Genomic DNA, 25,556 nt, shown 5'->3' with positions numbered 1-25,556 from the left:
TGTGGTTACAGACAACCCCCAAATCTCCATGCTTTGCAACAAAGTTTCATTAATCTCAAGCAACAAAAGTTTATTTCCCTAATGGTACATCTTCCTCATGGATCAACTAAGAACTCCACTCTACCTGGTCCTTAATCCAGGACCAGAGAGAGTAGCCACTGCCTTGTCACAACAGAGGCAAAGCACAGATAGCTCTTGAAGGTTTCTTTAGGCTGTGGCACTTGTAGCATCTGCTCACATATTTTTGTAAAGCAAATCATGTGATCATGCACATGATCAGAATGGGTTAGGGTGTGGTGGTGCACACCTTTAATCCCAGCAGCTCAGGAGGCTGAAGCAGGAGGATTTCCAGTTCAAAGCCAGCCTCAGCAAAAACTAGGTGCTAAGCAACTCAGTGAAACCGTATCTCTAAATAAAATACAAAATAGTGCTGGGGAATGTGGCTCAGTGGTCTAGTGCCCCTGAGTTCAGTTTCCAGCGGGGAGGTACAGTCTTACTTAGCATGTGTCTATAAAGAGAGAGAAACTAATCATTATGAATTATGGTGACAATCTCACCATGGCAATGACTGGGTCTGTTACTGGTATATTCTAAACTCTCCCCAAGTCACGTCTTTGTACATGAAATACAGCTGATCCTTCATATCTGTAGGTTCTTCCTCCATGAATTCAATCAACCATGGATTGAAAATATTCAGAAAAAAGTGTTTGCATTAAACATGTACAGATTCCCTTGTCATTATTCCCTAAATGATATAGTGTCAGAACTATTTACATAGCATTTACATTGTATCAGGTGCAAGTCATCTAGAGATGATTTAAAGCATATGAGAGGAGATGCATGGACTGTATGCAATTATTATGCCATTTTATATAAGGAACTTGAGCATCCATAGATTTTTGGTTTCCCTGGGAATTTCTGAAACCAGCCTTTCTCAGATCCTCAGGGAGAGTGTAGTCCCAAATATGTGCCCACCCAACTTCACTGCAGGATTTCTCTCTCTGCCCCTTTGACCTTGTCCATTATTTACCTTGCTAGTGTCCTATTGAAGAAAGTCACTTTTTTTTTGTTTTAACTGATTGAATTTCCCAATACATTTTCCAATGTATTGTGCCACCTCACTTCTCTGATCTTTGGCAACCAAGGACTCAGAGAGGGATCAATGCTGTGCGGCCAACATATAAGCTGGTGGCTAAAAGGGCTTGCCCCTTCTTTTCTCCTGTCTTTCCAAGTTCCATCATGAGAGTAACAATGATGTTATCTCTTGCTTTCATCGGCGGCCCATAGGAGACAGGTCTTGGGCATGTGGAAAACTTTCTCTGTTTTTGAGTGAAGGTCAAGAAATATTTCTTGAGCCTCTCTATAGGGCTAAGAATGGGATATAAAGATGAATAAGTCTTGTTCTCTGCTCATGGGGACTCATGTTAAATGGGATAGGCCAATGTTTCTCAGCCTTGGGTGTGCACACCAAAATCACATAGGGAGACATAAAATACCTTGCGACATCCAGTGCCAATATTTCTTGTTTAATTGCAATGAAGTGAGGCTCAGGCATCAGATTTATTTATTTATTTAGGAGCTGAATCCAGGGGAGCTCTCCCACTAACCTATAGTTCCATTCCTTTCTATATTTTACTTTGAGATAGAGTCTCACTAAGTTGTCCAAACTGGTCTCAAGTTTGCAATCCTCCTGCCTCAGCCTCCCATGTCAGTGGAATTATAGGCATGCATCACCAGGCCCTGCAAGCATCAGCATTTTAAATAAAGTCTCTGACTGATTCTAATGTGCAGAGTTGAAAATCACTGATTATGATGGATAAAATGTCACATAATTTCAACATCGTTTTAAACACTTCTGTTGAGAATGGAATCTGAAACAAAAGCAGATGCATTATATTATAATAATTACAACTTGTTCATTTCATGCTAGGTGCTCCACTACAAACATGATCTATACTCCTCAATATATCCCTCACTATTCAAAATCTTTATTTTCATCTCATAGGTGACACAACCAATGCCCAGGGACCTTATAATTGCCTAGTTACCTAGCTACCAAGTTTTACAGTCAAGTTCAAAAGTAGGACTGCCTGGCTCCAATCAAATATTTGCAGTTTTTCCACTATTTTCCTAGACAATGTAAATGAATGTCACAGAAAGTCACACCTGCTGTATTGGTGCTGCTCCTGGACATGTTCTTAGGTTCCTTGATTGTGCCTCCTGACATTTCCCTTTCTCCTTCTCTTACATTCTCGTTCACATTCTTGGTTTGGGGAGAGGACACACTGGCGAGATAGCCTCTGTTCAATTCTAGAGCCATTAGCTCATCCTCTTGGCTCTTACTGTTATTGTGCTATTTTCCCCTGGAGCCGGGTATCGTCAAAGTTCCTCCTACTTGTTGTGTAACTGACCTGTGAAGTTGAGCTGTCAGCCAAGTCTGTCTGGATCACGTAGGCTTGCAGAAAGAGAGCTGAGCCAAGGACTTCCAAAATAAACCTAGTTTAACAAAAGCACGAAGTGTGGTCAATCCAGTACACAAGAGGTAGGGGTTCAGAAAACTGCCATTCCTGAAAGCAAGGTAGGATCTCCAACACTAAGCTTTCTGTCTAGGGACAGGGGTTTTATTCTTACAGAAGAATCTAGAAACTGATGGCAATGTCTCTTTTGCGTGATTTAGAATAAACTGGAAAACTATACCTAAGTTGCTTCTTTTCGGTGAAATATCTTCAAATTTCCTAAAATCCTTAGGCCACCAGGACCCCAAACTTTATCATTCAAGTTTAAACAAAACTGAGAGTGAAACCATCATTGATGAGGAGAACTTCCAAACAAGTTTTACAGGAGTGTGCAAAATGGGGTCCCGTTTTACTATCTCTTCCTCTTCCTCTTTCATCACAATCAAAATCTTGGACAAATCCCAGAGATTACTTGTTTCTAAATTCTATCCAGTTTTAAAAAGGGAAACATCACACAAGTTTTCTTCCTGTTCCTTCCCTGTAGAGCCCTAGAGATTATAATGAAAATGAAAAAGATAACCCTGTCTTGAGTTCTTCAAGAGAGAAACACGAGTCTCTATTATTAATAAGAAAATTAATTTCATTTTCCTTTTTTCTTTTCTAATCCTTTCCTCTCCTATCTCATCTGCCATCAGAAGCAGCCTATTGGTATATCAGAGGCCACAAACACAACTTGTGCACCATAGCATATGTAGCACGGTATCTGTCACAAGATAGAGTCTCAATGAATATCTGTGGCTTTTGTGCCTGTTGTTAGCTACCCTAAATCCATTCCCCAACTCTCCATCTCCCTTTGCCACTGCCAAACTGTCATTTCATAGTATTTTACCAGATGGTAGGAAGAGCTTCAAGCTTCACTGGTTGAGGAGAGAAAAATGAATTTAACTCCCAAAACAGACATCAGAATAGAGAGAAGCTGAGTGTGGGTGAGGCAGGAGTGTCTGCACATTGAAACCCAGCTGCTCGACAGACTGGTCTCCAGCTGAGATTTGGGCCAACCACAAGTGACAGTAAATTGCCTCTGTACCTTTGGTGCCCATAATTGCAGTTTACCAAAAGTCAACAGGAGGGTAATTTGGTTGAAATCCAGATTCATCCTTCCGACCGAGTCTTCCTTGCAACTCCCAGTAGGGAACCTTGGCTAGATCCTTCCCAATAGTCTTCAGCTCAACTTGTAGTACAACAGGCCAGCCCAGGGCATTACAGGAAGGATGGGGGCCAACAGGCATTACAAGCTGAAGAAGGCAGTGGACTCAGGGACTTGCCTCACTTACACCCAAACTGGCCAATGATCCAGTGTTGAAGATTGGAAGGCAAGAAATATCCATGCTGCCATCTCCAAACATTCGTAGTGTTCTCATTGATGATACTATGGGGTAAATCAAACCTTTTCCCTCCAAGCTATGGCTATGGCCATCTATAGAGACCAACTTTACTTCCCCCTCCCCCAAATCTTTTCCATAAAAATAGTGTTCTGGGTCTGGGGTTGTAGCTCAATGATAGAGCGCTTACCTAGCATGCATGATGCACTGAGCTCGATTCTTAGCACCTCATTTAAATAAAGTAAGGGTCCATTGACAACTAAAAATATGCTAAAAAAAAGTTTAAAAAAAAAAACTGTTCTGAGTGGCTATAAACTATCCTACTATTAGATGAGGCAAGTGAAAAATGTTTTGTATGAACCAGGCAGGTAACCCAGGTATTATAGTTGGGAACTTAAATGTCCTCCACAGGCTCATTGAAGGCTTGTCCTCCAGTGATGGTGCTATTGGGCAGCAGTGGAACATTTTGGAGGTGGAGCTTAATGAGAGGAAGTTAGGTTATTTGGGTTATGCCTTTTAGTAGGCTATTGGGACTCTGACCCCTTCCTCTCTCTTTGCTTACTGCCACTATGAGATGAGACACTTTGCTCTACCACACATTCCCTGCCTTGCCACAGATCCAAAGTCATGGGGCAAGTGACCATGGACTGAAACTTCTGAAACTTTGAGCCAAGATAAATCTTTCTTCCTTTTGAGTTGATTATCTTGGGTATTCTGTCACAGCAAAGAAAGCTAACACACCAGGAATGCTCTCGGCTCCTTGTTTCACAGTCCCCTGGATCAGGAAGCCCCTGAGAACACTGAGAGAACAGTTCCCATTCAGTTGGGTTATCAGGGCAAGAGCAAATCCAAGGATAGATGTGGTACCACCTCCACAGGGATCACAGGTAGAACCTGGAGGTGTGAGTGGTTGAATACTAGAGTAGAAAATTTCTCCATCTCTCTAACCTCTAATTTGGGCCAGAAAAGGCTGACAGCTTGATTTATCATCATGATCGAATTTTATGCCCTCAAATAATTGCTAGAAACCTAGCTGTTCCACTAGAAAAATAAATCACCCTAAAAATGTTGACTCCAGATTAAAATGACCCCAATATTTGAGTGATGACATGGAGCCTTTGGGTCAGTTTTGGTGTCTTAAAAGAAAAAGGAAGTTATTTTGAAGGGTTGCTTATCCGAAAGTCTAATACAATCATGCCAGCTGCCCAAGTCAATTGTAAAATTGCAGATTTATTATATTTAGCAGAAATGCAGTCTGTATGTTTGAAATATTATCCAAATGACCTGAATTCAACTTAGAAATCTTATATGAATTGAGACAAGTGAATTAGGAAGGCTCTTGCCTTCCGCACTAGAGGGTTTGTGAGAGGTGAGTCAAGAACCATTTATAGTAGTGATAAAATACTTGTATTTAAAGCTGTAAAAATCTGGCATACAAGGTCTTAGTTCAGCAGTAAATTTATTTTACATGCTTAACAAAGGAGCAACTAAAAACTTTTACAAATGAGAAGCATGACCTATTGAGATCTTAAAGATAAACTATATCAGTTATTCTTTGGGACTGGGTATGGTAATTATACCCTCAAATGTTGAAATGCAAATCAGAATCAAAGTTTATAACTGCTCAACTTTATCATGGTACACATGGCTAATGACAGTTACCCAAAGCCATTGTCCAACTGTCACATCATGTACTCAAATATCCATTAATGGGATGGGCCCCTCGGGAACATAGCAAGTGACAGGGGAAAGCATCAGAGCCCTACCCAACTGACAGACACCTTGTTTGATGGGACATTAAGCTTTTGCTCTGCCAAGAAGCCAGTGATATTTAATTTGGGAATCCTACATCTGCTTCAAACTGGAAGTATCCAAAGCTGGTAAATAATGCCTGACCACTGATGGGCATGTGCATTAATCAAGAGAGTCCTGTTAACTTTAGCCCCCTACATACCTCTGACCTCATCAGAGGGACCCCCTCTCTGCTTACCCTCACTCTTCAGCTGCATAGAGGGTCCTGACCTCCAGCCAATTCTTGTCCAAGGGCTCTGCACTGGCTGTTACCTCTATCTGGAATGCTCTTCCTGAGACATTAATGTGGCTGAGATATGATGTGACTGCCTCCTTCTTGTCATCACATCTCAGTTTAAATATCACCTCCTAAAAGTCTTCCTGACTGCACCAAACCCAGCTTCCCTCCCTCTCTCTCTTCCTACACATACATACACACACACATATATGAACATATCAATCATCCTACCTTAATTCTGGCAGACTATATGCAATTATCCGACATTTTAGATTCTTTATTATTGACTTTTTAAATTTATGTGCTGTTATTTCTTCCCTCATTTACAAGGTAATTTCCAGGCAGGTAGAGAATTAATCTCCTACACTTTCTATTGTATAATCTACACGTGGAGTCATGCTCACCACATGTTGGTGCTCCATCTGTAATTTGCAAACATATAAGTGGCAGAGTCTTGAATCTTTGATGAATGGTTTGAAAGAGCTCACCTTAGGCCAATCATTTCATGCTAGTCCTTCACGTCCTCATCTTAAAGCTGCAGGGGCTAGATGGAATCAGTGGGCTGCCACACTTGCCTTCCCCCCAACCACTACCCCCAGTTTAGCCAGGATAACTTTGCTTTTATCTTTTATCTTTTTAGGTGTTTGCTCTGAGAGGAGGAATTATTAGCACTAGATGTCCATTTACACCACGTCATTTTCCTCTGATTTACAATTCCATCTAATACCTATCTTATCATGCCTGCCCATTTTTCAGGCCTTCAGAATGATGGCTTTCAAAATTAGCATAAAGACAGAAAATTTCTTCAAACTCCTCTTTAGGTACATTAAATGTAAGCCCTGATCAAAGAAAGTACGATATTCAAGTCATCAACCAGTTGTAGATGATACTAGAATGCTAGCATAATGCTTAGAAATATCCATCTGGTCAACTGAATAAACATATTTCCTCAAAATGGTGACAAAGCTGTCAGTAAAACTATTAGGTGAATAAATAGTCAATCATAAAAATAATTACCTGTACTTAACAGTATGCAGACTTCATTGGCAGTAATGGGCCCCAAAGGAGAATCACCGTGGTTTGGGTAAATTGCAGGTGTTTCCAGGTGCTTCTAAATGTGGGCCTATTTAATTCCATTGCATGTTAAGCCCTTTCACCGTGTTGGTAAAGAACATTGGTGTTCACGGTGGTATTTTTATGGAAACTAAATCCTATTCCCCTCTATTCGCATACCAAAATACATGAACCTTTTGTAGTCCAGTTTTCCCTATCTGCTTATATCATTGTCAAAATTTTAGAAAATACTGGAGACTCCTAAAATGTATCAGTGCTTAGGAAAATCGCCTCATCCCCAAGAGCAAACACTCACACACTTGTACATCTCTTGTTCAACGTGCCTCAAGAACCAGGAATGAAGTTAACAATGGCCTTCCAGCAAGGCCGGTGGCTTCCCTCCAAGCACAGAAAGAAATGCCGAGCATTCTCACGATGCAATTTTCAACCATTAGAAAGACTGGGAGATGCTCTTTCATTGAATCCCTTGGGACTAATGACTTAGCCCATCTGGAGCACAAAAGCTCTAAAGCTAAGAAAAGAGAGCATCTCCGTGCACCTTCCCCATTCAGAAGAGCTAATAAGGAAAAATGCTGAATTACTATGATTACCCATGACTTGAAAATAGCTTATCACCTGCCAATGTGAATGAAGGCCCCTGGAGGTTTGCAAAATGCCAGGAAGAACAATGGCCTTGGAGACAGAATCTTTGTGGTGTCTGAGAGACATACAGCAGACAGCAAGCCAGCCAGCCCTATAAAATGGAGCTCTTATTCTAAGTGAACCCTGAAAATCAGTCCTGGGGTGTTTCCATGCCGTAGAGAAGGAGAATAGAAGAGCTTTCACAAAACAATCAGTCCCATAAAACTTGAAATGAAGGAGAGAGATAGCCAGCAATTATCCAAAAGAATCATATACGACGTAAGCAGCCAATTTGAGGTATTTCATGATGGGGGAAAAGCGCTCCTCAAATTTGGCAGATAATTGTCAGCCCGCTGTCTACTTCATGTGTTATTGTGTAGACTTAATCATACTGTGAAATCTCTCTTGTCTTCAGACCTAAGTGCCACTGGAATGCTGTTAGAGTGGTCACATGAGGTTCATTAGGAGGAAGAGCTTGGCTTTGTCGAGCCTGGGTCTTTGGCTGACCCGTGGAATCCTTTCTCCCTTATCACAAAGCTCCTGTGTTAAGGCCATTGTAGACACTCACGCATCTCCCAGCCCGCAAGACATAATATCTCAGTGGTGGCCTGCCTCATTGGCAGGTGCTAAGCTGTTATTTTTATTATTAGAATGATTTTGTTTCCTCATGAATCATTTAGATTAAGTATTACCACAGCCCGAGTCGTCAGCGATGGCCAACTTTTCTCTTTATTTACTGTAACTTCAAAACAACTAGGATTTATTTGTGAATTTTTGTTCTCTTGGGGAATGAATACAAAGAGAAAGTGCTCTCAAAAATTGAAGAGGATCAGCTCTTTTGTTCTGTAATGCATTGCCCTCCCTGCTCAAAGCCCACACGCACGCTTGTGGGCACCCATGCATACACACACACACACACACACACACACACACACACACACACACGGGCCGCCTTCACCCATGATGTTCTAACATGGGCCTGGAGGGGTGGATAGATTGTTTTATGCCAGAGACCATGACATGTACTATTGATGGGAAAGCAAATAACATGAAATTATTTGCTTCTTTCACTGCCTTCTTTAGTCACACCAACTTTGTGCCCATCTTTGTGCTGCTTCTAACGTTCTTTATCAGACTCTTAATCCTTAGCTCTCAGATCAACATAGGACATTAGAATGATCTTGAAATGTGGACTACGTTTGGAGAACTGAGTGCTGAGAGGATCTTTCCCTTTTTCTCGGCCATCCCACCACATACATATTTGCAACCCAGCAAATAAAAAACCCTTTTTATTCTAAAAAATGCTGAATCGTTTTTTTGTGGGTTTTTTTTTTTTTTTTTTTTTTAAATCCCACAGTGATGAAAGTTATATTGTTACCCCCAGCTCACTTGCCTGGATATGTGTAGCTCTCAGCCATGGACAGAGTAAAACCTATTTCCTGATTGCCCCATGTGTCCCCCACTCTGTCAGATAAAGAAACACTAAAAGACTTAGTTTTAATCGTCAAGGAACTAGAAGCACTGGGCTAGTGGCCAGTAAGATTGCACTTATTTCTCAAGCTACTACTAATTGGCTATTCAAATTTAGTCAAGTCCCTGAAAATTTCTGGATCTCAGTTTCTGTATTTATAAAACTTGGGGAGAGGTAGAAATTGAACAAGATCAAGGATGGTCAATTCAGGTATGTACTGGCATGTGCCAAGGTCAAGTGGGCCAGCTGGGAATTGAGGCCCACAGTAATATCTCCATTGGCAGGAGTCATTTGCTACTCAGTCGCAATCCATTATTGCATGCAAAATTTGAAGTAATCCAGACTTTTGTGATTTTTGTTTCTTCTTTTGCTGCTGGGGATTGAAGCAAGGGTTTCATGCATAATAAGCATGCACTCTACCACTGAGTTATACCCCACAGCCCAAATCTTTTGATTCCTTTAAACATAGTATGGGTCAATCAACATTGTGCTGGCCAAACAAATGATTTCTGAAAACAAGATTCAAGTTAGCCACTTACAGACTAGTGAAACTGTCAGGTCTTGCCTTCCCTAGTGTGGATGACATGTAGGGTCATATAGCAATTGACATACGAATGGCATATTCAGAAGAATGTATATGATGCAGGGAAGATGGTCACTAAGTCCTTCAAGCTACCAAATAGTGACAACATGTGCTAATCACTTATCACGGTTTCAGCAGATCCAAGTGCCACTAGTGAAAACTGAGATGGGATTGCTGACTTCTGAGAAGGAGACACTTTAAAAGAACATTAAAGGGAACAAAACCTCATTTTTAACTACAGGACATTTCTAGCCCATGGAAGAACAAATGGAAAGAACAAATGGCAGGATTTCTGTATAATTTACCATACAACTCTGGAGACTTAGCAAAACCTCCCATAGCTGTAAGAAATAAAAGCACAGAAGTACAGGGAAAAGGGCAATCAAAACCTACTGCGTGTCCCACACAAGTCATCAAATAACACAGGAGAAAATGCACAGTGATAAAAATACACCGAACACAGCAGAACTCTCATATCAAGACAAACACTTTTGAAGAAAACTATTTCCAAGTTCGGTGACGTTTTTAAAAGGTGGAACAATAGACAAAGACTCCAAACCTAGGGGGAAAGGATAGATTCTCTGGCTGGTGCCTCCTGATTAATGAGTAGAAAGTGATCCAGTTGCTATAGCAACTTGAAGATACACAAAAGAAAACATCACTTCCTTAAAATATGCCTGATGATGAATAGGCAGAGTCTTTCAAAATATCTCTGTAAAAATATGAGCAACTTTTTTAAAAGAGCAAATCACACAGAATGGCTCTTAGATTTTTCTATTTTTCAGATAACGGGACTTGTTTACATAAACTCTAGTTTGCTTACACAAACCAGCAGTTTAGGCAAAAAGTAATGACCAGAAAATATGTCTATTGGAGAATAAATTTTGTTTTTCAGCAGTTTTGTTTCTGTTTAAGCAACAAAGGAGATAAATGGATGTTGTCCTGTTTTCCTCTTTTCCAACAGTATATTTAGTTGGAGAATTTCCTTGGATGCTGAGTATATGAACCCCAAAAGACAGGAAATGAAAGGTTATGCTTGCCTTAACCCTCCCTTGCCTGTCTGAATGGAGAAATAATAAAAGATGTTTTGGGAGGGACTACACACCCAGTCCCCTTGGCTTCTCTAACCTGGCTCCTGCAGCACTGGATACTTATTTCAAAATCTAAAGGATTGTTCTGTTTTGCTACAGGCTGTTCAACTTTGGCAAGTACCCTGAAAAGATTAGAGATTCAAAGCAAGATCTTGAGATGAAAATTGCAATGATTAACTATCCTGGAGATCCCATAAGTGCAGGACAGAGGGTTGTTAATTTAATGATTTGGGTAAACTGTTAGCACAAGGCTGTTGACATCAGGCCCAGCTGAAGGGTCCCAACGCCTATGGCCTAGACAGATGTTTTTCAGCTGAAAATGTGATATGAGCTTTTGTTAATCAGTAGGAGGTCAGTGATCTTGAATAGCATACTAAACCAGCATGGTATAGATTTTTTAGTGCAAGTATGTGAATATTTTTATTAAGCAAGAAAGTGTAATCTTAAATAGAGGCTGTGTAGGCAAGAGATGGAGAAATCACTTGGAATTCATAGGAGCAGAAGTTCTCAAATCTGCATTCTTTGTGATGTTAGACAATAATTGAGTGTTTAAATCAGTTTTCCATTGCTATAAGAAAATACCTGGGGCTGGGTACTTTATTTTTTAAAAAAAGAGGTTTGTTTAACTCATAGTTTAACAATTTGTATCATAATAGAAGTTCATGAAAGAGGTAAATGATAAATGGTAAATCAAATGGTAAAGCAGGAAGCCAGAGAGTAGGGGGATTGCTCCTTTATAACTCAGTCTCTTAGGAACTAATCAGGGTCCCAAGACAATGAAGTTTATCCCTTCAAATGGCAGCACATCCAATGACTTACCACCTCCCACTAGTCCCCACTTCTTAAAGGTTCCAACCACCTCTATACCCTATTTCAGTATGACCCCATCTTAATTTGATTGCACATCAATGACTCTGTTTTCAAGTAAGATTGCATTCATAGGTACCAGGTATTAATACTAGGACATTTTGTCTTGAGTGACATCATTTAAACCACATGTTAGTTACCAAGTCATTTCTACTTTCTAAATATTTTTCACTCTGTCTTATTCTACCCATCTCTGAATAATGGAGGCAGGTCTGAGAAGGGCATCATTAGGTTTTTGTAATTCTGTGACCATCCTAGTGTGTACTTACACAAACTAAGATGGCTCTGACATCACCAGGAATATAATCTTATGGGACCACCATTCCAAAACATCATTGTGAGGCACCTGGCCTTGCTACACTTTAGTTCAGGTTGTTGGCTCACTTCTCCTGGATACAGCAACAATCTTTCAATTAATCTCCCTAATTCCAATCTTTTTTGACTCTCTCACTCTCAAAAATCCATTCCCTACAATGTAAGTATGTTGTTCTTTCTAAAAGATAAAGTTGATGGTGGCTGCTGCCTAAAATTTGAAATGACTTCTCGTGGCCCTAAGTGAAGTCCATACTCCCAAGCATGACATAGAAGCTTCTTCATGGTGCAGCCACTGAGCCTCATGAGCCTTCTCTCTCCCATCTCTTCTTGCTTCCTCAGGCCCCAACATCTGCTCTTTACTCTAGCTCTCCCAGGCTCTTTGCAATCCACCTTGGTGCTTTTACCATCCTTCTATTTTCAAACCTGATGTTTTTAAGGTGAGGACAATTATGCTGTATTTTGACAAGCTCTTGACAATCACTCTGCAGTTACTTCAAGAAGAATTTCATGAGCTTTTTGTTGGGCGGGGGCGGGGGGGCGGTTGGCAATGGGTACTTAGGATTGAACTCAGGGTCACTACACCACTGAGCCACATCCCCAGCCCTATTTTGTATTCTATTTAGAGACAGAGTCTCACTGAGTTGCTTAGTGCCTCACTTTTGCAGAGGCTGGCTTTGAAGTCAGGATCCTCCTATCTCAGCCTCCCAAGCCTCTGGGATTACAGGAGCACACCACCGCGCCTAGCTCATGAGCCCTTTTATTCAAGGGCTTTTCTCCATAGGTTTAGCTCTCTCTGGCTTCAGGCTTTTCCACATGGAACACCTTTCTCTCGTTTTCCACCCTATCTATGTCCTTCTCCTTTTAATTTATCTTTCAGTTCTCAACCAAGCCTTTGCTGCTTCAAGGAACTTCTCTTTAACTGCACCACACACACACACACACACACACACACACACACACACACATCCCTACCTTAGTTTTTCACTCTATTCTCTTCTTAGCAAATTGTTTGTGATTCTGTTAGTGACACTGACCACACGGTGTTCCTTGCAAGATCTTTTTATTTGCTGCATTTTCCCCAGACCCTAAGTTCCACATTGTACTAGGAATGTGTCACCATGGTAGCCCTAATATATAATAGGGTTCAACATATATCTGTAGAAGGAATGAATTGATGTTGAGCAGCATTATGCACGATGGTTGCATATCTGCTTACTAGGGCACAACATTAACAATTCACCATATCCTCGCCAGAAAGTATCTCTACAAAGTTTATTGGAAGCTCAGGAAAAAAAATACATTCTATCAGAAGAACTTGAGGACTCAAATCAAACAAAATCGAACAAAATGCTTCCTGCCCTCACTTATGACTATTGCTCTAGGGCTTGAACCTAAGTTTACCTTCTGGGTTTTATATTTCAGGTCCTTCATCAACATTTCAAAGAACTTTAATACTCTTTTCATCCACCAAATTTTCAAGCATTTTTCTCCAAGAATTTTCTTTCTTACTGTGTACTTTGTCCCTGTATCTTTCTCCAGAGGCTAATGGTCATTTTCTTGGGTATTCTGCAATTTCATTGTGATGGGTCTTCATGCAGATTTTTTAAAAATTAATAATCATAATCATAATAATGATATTATTTGTGCTGCTTCCTGGAACCAGTGATTGATGTCTTTTAATGATTCTGGAAAATTCTCAGGCTTTCTATTCTCTTTGAATATTGACTCATTCCATTCTCTCAATTCTTTCTTTTGAGAACTTTATCATTTGTTAGACTTTCTTAACCTCTTAACCACACTTTTTTGGATTTTTGAGGGGTTTTTGTTTTTTGTAGCAGGGATTGAATCCAGGGATGCCTTATCACTGAATCACATTCCCAGATATTTTATTTTTTATTTTGAGACAGGGGTTTCCTAAATTGCTTAGGGTCTCACTAAATTGCAGAGGCTGGCTTTGAACTTGCCATCCTCCTGCCTTAATCTCCCCAGGAATCATAGGTGTGCTCCACCACTCCTGGTACCTGTGTTCTATCTTTTTATCTCTATGAGCTAAATTTTCCATCCTTTCATTGTATCTGTCTTTGAGTTTACTAATTCTCTTTCTGCTATGCCTAACCTACTATTTCATCTATCCATTGAGTTACAGATGCTGATTCTTATACACTTCCCTTATAGAAGTTATATTTGGTTCTTTTCCAAACTGCTTAAGTCCTTGATATTTTTCAAGACACCTTTATTTAAAAAAAAAAAAAAAATTAAAGATTTGGTATTTTTATATTCTTGTCAAATAATTTCAAGCTCTGTAGTCTCTGTGCACCTGATTCTGCCATCTGTTATTTCTGTTAATTTTCTCTCATAATGACTGATGTCCTCGTGTGGTTTATGTATTTAAACTATGTCCATTCTCCTAGAAAAATGACATATGAGACTACTTTGAGGTCTAGGCTAAGGTTACACTTATCTAGAAGGATTCTCATTTGCTTCTATCAATTGCCTTGGGGCACTACTTCCCTGGGACTACTTTAAGTTGAATATTCCTATAGAGATGTTTCAGAACACACAAGTAACATGAAACTTTCTTTACATTCCATTTATCATCACATATTTTTTGTTGTTCTTGGGTTTGGTTTGGTTATAATCTGCCCCATACCAAAGTAAGACCAAGATGATTTTTTGTGGTCTCCTCCTCCAGTAAACTTATTTCCATTTATTCTTGCATTAAAACCATAGAGTTCCTATTTCAGTCCTACACTTTACCTGGCAACTCTAAGTATACTAAGAACGCTCTGAATTTTTTTTCATTAAGAAAGAGGAGTAAAAGCCCAATTAATTGGGAAGAGAGAGGGAGAATTATGATTTGTTTTTATTTTATTTTTATTTGGCGGGGGAAACTCTGACCAAATATTTTGTCCTGCACACAGTGGTTTCTCTCTAATTGCCTTCATTAATTATTGTCCTCTCAGCAGACTGCAAATTCCTTGAGGGCAGGGTTGGCCTTTATTGCCTGCATTTATTCCTGATAACATCCGAAGCAGAGTATGGAGTGAGCACGTGACCAGTTAAGTGTGTGTTTATTCTGCCCAGTCCATTTCACAGCTGAGGGCTTCTCTTTCCCCATCATGCTCCAGCCCAACCCAGGGAGCCATCTGGCTACCCCTCTGCTCCCTAAATCTTGTCATCTGATCTTGACTTTACTACTTGAGCTTCTCTCAAATCTGAGTTTTCTTATTACTGCAACTTCAGACTTAATTTATCCCTAATCATTTTGCTTCTCACATATTCCTTTAAAAAGGTGTTTTGTGTGCTGTCACATGAAATCCTGGTTTAGCAGGATGCAATATCTATAACTTTCTATGGTTAAATGAGCCATTTTTCACACAACACAGTGATGGTAAATCAGATCACATTAGAACTTTTTTTGTATATAAAGCTCCCCATTACTTCTGGATTAGAAGGTAAATCTCTTTATTCAGGTCAATAAGATCTTATTTGATCTGGTCCCGTCCATGACCCTGGCCTCATCTCCACATTCTTTCTTTTACCCTATCCCCTCCAGCTCCACTAGGCTTTGTGGTGTTTCTTGAACAGGTCTAGCTTTCCCTGGACTCAGACCAGTACACCCAACCCAAACAACTTCACGTGGCCAGACCAGGCATGAGGGGGCCTGCCTCTAATCCCAATGACATGGAGGCTGAGACAGGAGGATTGCAAATTCAAGGACCGCCTCAGCAATTTAGTGAGACCCTGTCTCAAAATAAAAGAATAAAAAGGGGTGGGGATTGAGCTCCTTGGTGGTAGTGCATGCCTACATTCAATTCTCATCATGGCCAAAAGGAAAAAGGAAAGGAGAAGAAGAACTTCACACGGCCAGCTCCTTAGTAACATTCTGACCTCCACTCAAATGTTGATTCTTGAAACTCCACTTTCCCTAGCTAATACAGCAAAATGAGGACTTCTCTTCTCTACCCAAATCTTCTCACTCTCTTCCCCTTAATCTGAATTTATAGATGTATTTATTTATTTTACTTCCTGGAGTACCTGGTACATACCAGCAATGCTTTTAGTACTGGAGATAAAGATAAACAAAAAGTAAAAACCCTCTCTTCATGGAACTTGTATTTTAGAGTCAAATTTGTGCATTTGTCAGAGAAAGGGTTGTACTTTATTTACCTTCTGATGATTATCTGATTTATTAAGTTATGTTTTTCTCCCTAAAATGGGAGGAATACATGAGTGAACATGCAGCTGTGGCGAGTCCTTCTTGTAGGATTATAATATATATATATATATATATATATATATAATTATAATCATTCATGCCTTCCACCTGCTACTACCCAAAGAAGGATGGAATCCACAAACAGCTTGTCTATTATGAAATCCCATCAGTGAAACCAGAGGACTTGGTGAAGACTAAAGTCCAGTGGAGGGCCAAGCCCTCGTTTTGCCAACATTTGTAGACAATGATTTCCATTATTTATTCAGATCCCTACTACTACCATATCCCTCCAGGAGGTTGTGCCCCATTGTCAGCTGCACCATTTCCATTACTGCCAATTCAAATATTTATTCATTGTCCTTGGACACCAGTGAGGACAAAATGATTGAAAAGCATCAACAGCCTCCCCGACCAAATACTTTGTATCCCAGCACCATCGAACCTTCCAAAAAAATCTTCTGCTTTGGCAAAGCTGTCAGAAGATCCATTTTGTATTTGAATGTTAATTATTTGAAGCAATTCTAAGTTCAAGGTCTGTTTGAATTATGTACTTCTTAGTGCTATTTGGGGCTTATAATTAGTTGCACTCTTTGGGCATATAAATCTCTTACCCAATTCATTACTCTCAGATGGATTGAAGAATGTCAGCAACTCTCCTGCAAATTTGTGCAGCATTGTCCAATAACTAAATGCATATTAACTCTGGGAGAATATGCATTATTGATAATTTGCTTAATTTATATCTCAAAACAATCCAAGATTTGTCACTTATAAAGCTGTTTCTGCCCTCAAAGGAAGCAGTGGGACGTCTTAGTAGGGTGGATGCTCTGCTGGGGCTCCAGTTGGCTGCAGGTACTCAGAAAGGGAATTGTGGGAGATTGTTTGGCCCTAGTGGTGGTCCCTGGTCTGGTAGCGAGTGTGAGGAGGAGCCAATAATAACCTGATTCCATAGTAATCTGCCTCCCTTGCAGAATCCTATCAGAAAAACAAATCATTTTCAAAGTGAATTTTATCTGAAGAGTTTGTATAAACATCTGCCACTGTTTGAACCACACCCCATGGAAAAACATCAGTCCTGTACTGATGACATAGAAAGTGCTGAGAGACATGGAAAGATGACAAAAAAGAAGAGCGCTGAGAAGGGGAAAAAAAAAGGAGCATAACAAACGACAAGTTCCCTCAGGATGAACCTGTGGGAGGTGCTGTTTCTAAACTTGTGGTCCCAGGGATGCCTGAAACTCAGAGAAGAAGCATTTCCTTCTTTCCTTTCTTCCTCCTCACCCCATGCTTGCGCTCTCTCTCTCTCTCTCTCTCTCTCTCTCTCTGTTGTTGTTGTTGGTGGTGGTGGTAGTGTTAAGACAGGGTTCATGTGTCCCAGGCTGGCCTCAAACTCCTTAGCTTAAGCTATTCCCCTGCCTCAACCTCCCTAGTGCTGAGATGACAGGCGCATGCCACTCTATCCCACCCCCAGCTTCTTTCTTTCCTTAGTAACATTTTTGTTCCAATTGATCCTGTAATGCACATTGTTAGGAAAACACAGAAATATATATATGTGTGTATAATTATACACACACACACATATATATATATATATGTACACATAAATAGATTCAGAGATTAATATTTTAACCTTTCCTTATGGTGTTTTACAAATATCTATGTATATGGATATATATACTTATATACATACATGCATATCAACCCATATGCATAGCTCTGGATTATCATCCTTTTTCACATAATCTATCATGAAAATGATTTCATGTCATTAAATACTCTTGGGAAGAGGATTGTAATGCTGTTCACTAGCTCATCTTATATTAATATACCATCTTTTTAAACATATTTTCTACAGATAAACTTTCAGGTTGTTTTTTGTCGGGACACAATAACTGGTTATTTTCTGATAAGTTTGTTCTAAGGAATAAGTTTGCAAACTAAATACATAGAGGATGGTGGAAAGGTAGAAAAAGTGTAACTGAACCATATCATCCAAACACTTTCATTCATATCTCTGTTTCCCACTTAACATCTGACTAAAAAAATGCTAGGAGAGCTAGTTAATTAGAATCAAATGGTCTATCTATAAATAAGGGAAAATTGGAAGCCAAGTGCAGAGAAGTCCTTACATACATTCACGAGTGACCCTATCAAAGAGCTATTCCTTCCATGTATAACATGTTTTTGCAAGGTTAAATATGGCATTTGGTTAGGTATGGTCTGAGTAACTGGTTTCTAAAGATAGATGTGCCAAGACTGCAGAAAAAAAATAGAAATTATGTTCATATTTTTTATGTTAGTCTCTTAAATTTTCTGTTTGCACACCTTTTTAATACATTTAAAATAGTCATGCAGAGAGAGAGAGAGAGAGAGAGAGAGAGAAAACTTTCCTCACTATGACGAAATATAAACTCCAAAGGAACACCCCCACAGTGACCCAACTCCTCCAGCAGTACCTTACCTGCTTATGGCTACCACCCAGGTAATCGATATCAGGAAATTAATGCACTAATCATGTTAAGGTTCTCATAACCAAATCATTTCACCTCTAAATTTTCTTGCATTGTCTCATACATGAACTCTTTGGGGACAATGCATATCGACACCATAGCAATAATGAATAATAGTAATTAATAACAAATAATTGGTGCACACATATGTGCAATATGGGTGCATGATAACTTTTTAAACCAGGGAGTTGATCAATAAAAAAGTATGGAGATTGAAACTTTGAATTTCTTTTCTTTTCTCCTTATTTTTATTGGTGCATTATAATTAAACATAATGGTGGAATTCATTGTTACATATTCATAATGCACATGATATAACAATATAATAATTGTCCAATATAATTATCTAGTATTTCCCCTTTCCCTTCCCTCTCCCTCTCCCAGGTCCCTCTACTGCTTTTCCTTTGATTTTCATGGATATATTTGATTGACAGAGCTTGATTTGTGATTGAGGCTAGAAATCAATAAAGTATGACTTGAGCCTGACTTTGGCTTAATACTTTACCTAAAGGTGGGGGACATTAGGAAGAATTAGCCTCGTGAATAGGCCTTTACAATACAGGACAGATAGGTTTTATTTATTTATTTAGTAGTGCTGATCCTGGAACCCAGGACCTCATGCCTGCTAGGCAAGCACTCTACCACTGAGCCACATCCCCAGTGTTAGGGGTCACTGGCTCAGTTGTGGCTCGCCGATAGCTCCCAGAAAAAACGCTCCGTAGACACAAGATCTCACGCAAAACACTTTATTTATGCAGACGGATAAGGTCCGCTCAGGGTGGAAAAAAGAAAAAGGAAGAAGAGATGGCATACGGCTTCTCCCAGATATTGGAATTTCGCGGGCTGGGAGGAACCAATAGGGGTGGAGAATTCTTGCAGACTGACTGATGGACCAATAATATGTTAGGACATAAAGTGGGAGGCAGGAAGATGATGGCAACCTAGGCCGGAAATTCCTGCAACGGAAGGGGCTGGGGAGCGCAGATTGACAAGTGGTTGGGAGGCAGGAAATTCCTATAACGGGAGAGACGGGCAGCTTTATACCTTACACCCAGACCCAGATAAATTTTAATAGAAGTCTTGGAGGGGGCAAGAATGCAGGAAGGAAGGACTGTATAGAGGGAAAAGAGGGGTGGGAGGGAGGGGGGGAAGGGAAAAAATAACAGAATGAATCAAACAACATTACCCTATGTAAATTTATGATTACACAAATGGTATGCCTTTACGCCATGTACAAACAGAGAAACAACATGTATCCCATTTGTTTACAATAAAAAAAAGAAGAAGAAGAAGAAGAAGTCTTGGAGGACTGGCTAGCAGGAGGTATGAATGAAACTCCTACAGGCTTAAATAGCCAAAGGCAAGGTAGGAACACCCTAAAATCAATTTGATCCCACCATTTTGCAGAGTCAGTTCTGCCTAAATATGATATCTAACCCATGACTAATTCTGACATACGTGGATATTCTATGAGAAAAGCCTTTTTTTTTTTTTTTTAATTGGTATAGGGGATTGAACCCAAGGGCACCTAATTACTGATCCCAGACCTTTTTTTCCTTTTTTAAATTTTATTTAAAGACAGGGTCTCATTGAAGTGCTTAAGACTTCACTGCGTTGTTGAGGCTAGCTTTGAACTTGCAACCCTCTCACTTCAGCCTCCCAAGCCACTGGGATTACACCACCTGGTGAGAGAAAAGGTTATGAAGACACTGAATTTCTTCTGTCTTTTCTAAATGAGAAATAAACATGCAGGAACAATAAAATTATAAAAAGCAAATTAGAGGAATTTTCCCTTGTGTGTATCCTTCATTGCAGGACCCAAAGTTTATGTAAACCATAAAAATAAATTCTTCTCTGAATATTTTAATCTGTTTCATTCAATCTCAAATTTAAAATACCCCCCTTCCATTACTCTGTATAGGTAATATGCATGTAACTCCTCTGTGGTCCTGGTTCATCCATATTCAATGGTGAAGGCTATGGGGACTACTAAGTACAAAATAAAAAGGCAGAGGATATATGCTGACTGCTGAAGGTGAAGTGGAGAGCCAGAGTGGATGTCTTTGGGGAAAGTGAATTCACGATGAGTTTCCACTCACTTGCTGATCCCCAAAGACACAGTGGAAAGGTGACCCAGAGGACAATGCAAAGTTCTCAAAAGTGGAAACTGCAGTCCTGCCCACTCGCCCCTGTCTCATAAAAAATACACTATAGAAATGAGTTTTCCCAAGAAAAGAGGACTGTACCCCGCTCTTGAAAGGCATCTGCTTACATGTCCTTCTTGGCAGACATGTGGCAGCTGCAAACCAACAAATGTTCCTGAAGGCTTTTTTTCCGAATGTGTGAGGCTCTCTGATTTCCGACTGATCAAAACATGCTCTCTCAACTCCAAGATTCAACAAGATCAAAAAGCAGAGCTACTTAAACATCTGACTTTGGATAACACCTTCCAAGATAGTAAACAAATATAGCTTGTTTGTATGCTATACAAACTTTCACTCCCCGCCCCCTCACACATACTAGAAGCCAGGAATATCTGTCTTTCTTAAGTCCCTCTCCTTACCATCCATATGCCATGTTGACTTAGAGTCAACTTCTAGGTTTGAGATTGTTACCGTCTTCCTTAATCCCGTAACAGCTGCCTCTCAGTGGTCAAGCTAAATCCATTTAGCTTATGTCTGACTTGTAGATCTTCTGGGGTGGAAAAAAATTTTTTTTTTTTAATAATTCTCATTCTTTAGAACAACGGGTAATAATGAGAAAAGCTAATGGGCATCCGTAAGCTGTTAGAAGACACAGCAGCTCCTCTCCTATGCATAATTCATGTATGCGAACTGTTGTTAAGGTACCAAATTCACTGTGCAACTGGGCTGGAAAAGTCCCTGAACTCAAGATTACATTGGTATGCACATTTCTGAGTCTTGGTTCTGTTTAACATTTTCATCAGTGACCTGCTTTAAGGAGCAGAGAGCAAGCTCATTAAGTTCCTAGATGGGAGGGATGACCAGAACATTAGAGAACAGGATTAGAATTTCCCCAGCCCTTGCCAAATTAACAAAATTGTCAGAGCCGAATATGTTCATCAGGGACAGGCAGAGAAAAGAGAAAAGTAAGCTGCCCAAATGCAAGCGGAGCAGCAGCAAGTTACTTAGGAGAACTAAAAAGAATATAGATGCAAAAATAGACTCAGTGGGAAATAAACCAGCCCTGTTGAAATCTGGTGTTCATTAGAACCTCTGTACACCCTTAAAATGGATTCACATCACCAATCCACAGATGGCAGAACATAATGCCCTCCCAGGATTTCTAAGAATGTCAGGGAGCTTTTCTTTCTCACAAGCACCTTCAGCCTCTTGGTTCTACTTAATTACCCTGGGTTTTGGTTCATTTCACCGTCCTATTTTAGTCACCTTATTATGAACGATGTTGACCCAGATATTAAAAAACATTTTCTTCCCAAGAGCAAAAATCATGGCTTCCTGCTGAAGAGCCTTTGTATCTCCTTGGTTGTCTTGGCTCTCATTCAACCCTTCCAACTAAACTTCTACCCCAAGTAACTTAACAAGGTATTTTCCTAACTATAGGTGGTTCTCTCCCTAAAAGGAGCTCTGGGACCACTTGTTTACTCAACTTTATTTGCACCTGTGTCACCTGACACATTAGCATGACAAAGTCAGCAAGCTTTTATATAAAGTAGCAAATAGAAGATATTTTAGGTCTTTGTTGCAACCACCCAGTTCTGATGCATAGCATGAAAGCATTCATACATCATACTTCATAAATGAACATCCAAAACTGAACTTGGTCCCAGGGTGGGTCAAAGTTTCCTAACTCCTGTTAGATTGGATTTACGAATCTGTGACTGTCAGAGAGACTTAACAACCTTCTTGTCCAATAAGCTGTTTTATGCCTGCAGAAACTGGGACCCAGGAAGTAGAGTGGCATTTAAGCAAGCACATAAGGCAGTTAAGTCTGAGTTAGAACTTCAAACTAGAAACAGGTGCCCAGTTCCTAGGCCAGTCCCCTTTCCATCACCAGGCTACTTCCCGAAGGTTCTGAGGGTCTCTGCTTAAAGTGGCAGCACCTCTCCTAGCAATGTTCCCACCGTAACTTCCGGCATGAGGCCTGAGTCACCTTATATTCAGTATGCAGTAATGAAGTCTTGCAGCATTCCTAGGTAGATCCAAAATGAGTGTGTGACTAAAGACTGAGCCACTCTCTATCCCCAAAAAAGGCAGGATTTGAGAAAACCAGAATATAACCAGGACAAGATTAGAGAGTGTGTGTGAAGTTCCAAAGACTTAGTTTTATTGAAGTTAAATGTGATGTGACATCTCCACATACCAAGAGGAATGGTTTAAGAAGCAGTTGTTGTTCATCTCCTGTTACAATGGGAAGAGCAGGACTAGGGTGAGATCAGATCACAGGAAAAAAAAAAAAAAAAAAAAACAGCCAGAGGTAACTCTGTTACAATAACAGGGGGCCAGAGAAAGTGATAGAATTTTCTTAATAATCAAATCTGAGAGTGGCAATGTTGGGGATGGGAAGACAGATAGAGATGGTGATTCTCAAAATCCTGTCTCTTTCTTTAAGTCCCCTGAAAGCTGCAAGAGTGAACTCTTCTCCAAGCCAACAGGGACACATTGAGTCATTACACTTAATGAGAACAGGACAGTTTCTTTAGAGGGTTGTCAAGTGCAGAACACAAAGTGAATGCTTGTATTGGGAAAAATAACTGTCCTGATTTCAAAGGACCTTCTCAAATGACACTCCCTCCTATTGGCAGGCATTTGGGGAAATTCATGGGAAACCCACAGCTCTGGATCAGAAGCTTAGAGTTCCTATTTGGATTTTGGTGTAAATATGACTGATGCTGTTACCCCCAAAAGGGGCCATAGAGGTTTTATTGTTTTTGCTTTTGTTTTTTTATTCAGTGGTGGAGGAAAAAACTCAGGGACTCACACATGCTAGGCAAGAAGTCTACCACTGAGCTATACTCCCAGCCCCATGGCCCAAGGTTCTTAATTTGAAGACCCAGTAGCTTGGACCTATTCCTCCTTGAAAGTCAGGCCAAGAATTTTTTATAACTCTTATTTTATTACTTTGATAGAGCTAATTCCTAGTGTAATTCTTGTTACTCAGTAGAAATGGTGTAATCTGTTCAAAATTCATTTCTGGACAATACTGTTCATAAAACCATACCAGAAGATTATTTGACTCAAGCCACATTTCCAAAATTCATTTTTCCAAATAACAAACATGTTGTTGATGATAATTTTTCACTATTGTAATTTTTTTCCAGATGATCCAGGAACCTGTTCCTCATGTGCTGCAGGGTATTACATGTAAGTCTGGCCTTCTTTTTTTTCCTGACACTAACTTTTCTGCACTTTAAGCATTACTGACTTTAATCCTAAATCCAGTGATTAAAGCACAGAGGCCTGCAGCCTGAAGCAACTCTGTCCTGTGGGCTATTAATGAGCAATTCTTGGATTTAGCAATAAGAGCCCAGCTGTTTTCTTGCCTCGAAAGGAGGCCTTCTTTTTCTGGAAATCATCCAGCCTGACACTGGTGTCTAGGAATCTCACCATGGGTTACCAAGATTCAGACCTTGCTGTTTATGGACAGACCTTAAGCATGTACCAACCCCAATGAGGCTGTTTCCAAACATCTGCATGGAGACCTTGTCCCTAACTGGAGTTGGATGCTCCAGGGGAAACCAGGTTCTGCCTCAGCTCTTAATCATCTCATGTGTACTGAGAGACACAGAACACTTGCTTAAATGAGACACAGATGACCATCAACCTCTATGTTCTTTAATCAAAACCTACAAAATCAAAGACAGTATGTTTCTATGTCACCTCCTTTCCTATATGAAGTCTCCTTTCCAGCAGGCACTGTTGGCTATCCTGGAATTAAAAATGAGAAAAAGAGCAAGATGGAAGAGGGAGAACTCACTGGAGGAGTTCTGTGCTATATAAACTCTCATATCCATTTTTTTCTCTGCATCCTTCATAAAGATTGTCAGGGACACCGGATCAGTGATTATCTCTGAGAAGAAGGGAAGCTTAGGGAGGTGCTGGGTCACCTCACATTGCACCCAAATTAGTGGCAGGTCCCTATCAGGTCATCTCAGCTTTGGTCATCTTTCTTCTGTCATCCCATTGCCTATTGGTTCCCCATATTCTAGGGATTTCAACTGTAGTTGTAGATGGGGAGGTGGAGAGATGGCAACAAGGAGCAAAGATAAGGAGAAGAAAAGGGAAACCCAACAGTCTAAAACACATTTTCAAAAGATCTGTTAACTCTCATTACTAAGTGTCCTTTCACTAAAATTATTGGAACCAGAGAGTTTCAGATTTCAGATTATTTTCCAGATTTTGGAATACTGTATATACATAATTATATATTAAATCTAAACACAGAATTCATTATGTTTCATATACACCTTGTACACATAGCCTGAAGGTAATTTTACATATTATATTTAATAATTTTGTACATGAACAAAGTTTTATGCTGTGAAATTTTCTTCCATGCTCCAGAAGCTATGAATCTGGGCCTGTTTTGCCTTTTAGATTTTTGGATTAGGGATACCTAACCTATACTTAGTGTTGTGGTTTTCATCTAACGTTTCCAGAATGACTTACTCACTACATTAACTGTGTCTCTACATCTCTGCACCTCTGACCCACTGATTTAAATTATTGTTTCATTTAAACAGGGAAGGAGGGGTGCAGAAGAGGCCCCAGGTTTGACTATTATAGAATAGACCAGATGACATTTAATGAGAAGAATGTAAATTGTCAGTATGTTCATAGTTGACATTTATGCAGCATATGGCTTCCCACAGGATCCCCAAGCAGAATGAATGGCAGAAATGCAAGTGTTCCCTGGTGAGGTCACATGGTGGGGGGCAAAAAATGTACTTTGAAGAA

General features: G+C 40.0%; 1 protein-coding gene across 4 annotated transcripts in view; it reads left to right on the top strand.

Moving 5' to 3' along the window:
• PCSK5 (proprotein convertase subtilisin/kexin type 5) overlaps positions 1-25,556 on the top strand; it is a 437,767-nt gene that overhangs the window by 356,473 nt on the left and 55,738 nt on the right. For all 4 annotated transcript variants that reach the window (XM_079112090.1, XM_079112091.1, XM_079112089.1 and 1 more), the window contains exon 25: positions 23,921-23,963. In XM_079112090.1, the coding sequence (XP_078968216.1) occupies positions 23,921-23,963 (43 nt within the window). The remainder of the gene's footprint in view (positions 1-23,920; positions 23,964-25,556) is intronic.

Source organism: Sciurus vulgaris (assembly GCF_902686455.1).
Source record: "Sciurus vulgaris genome assembly, chromosome: 15".
Classification (NCBI taxonomy): Eukaryota; Metazoa; Chordata; class Mammalia; order Rodentia; family Sciuridae; genus Sciurus; species Sciurus vulgaris.
Note: the sequence above shows the minus strand (reverse complement) of the source record. Positions and strands in the feature narration are given on the sequence as shown.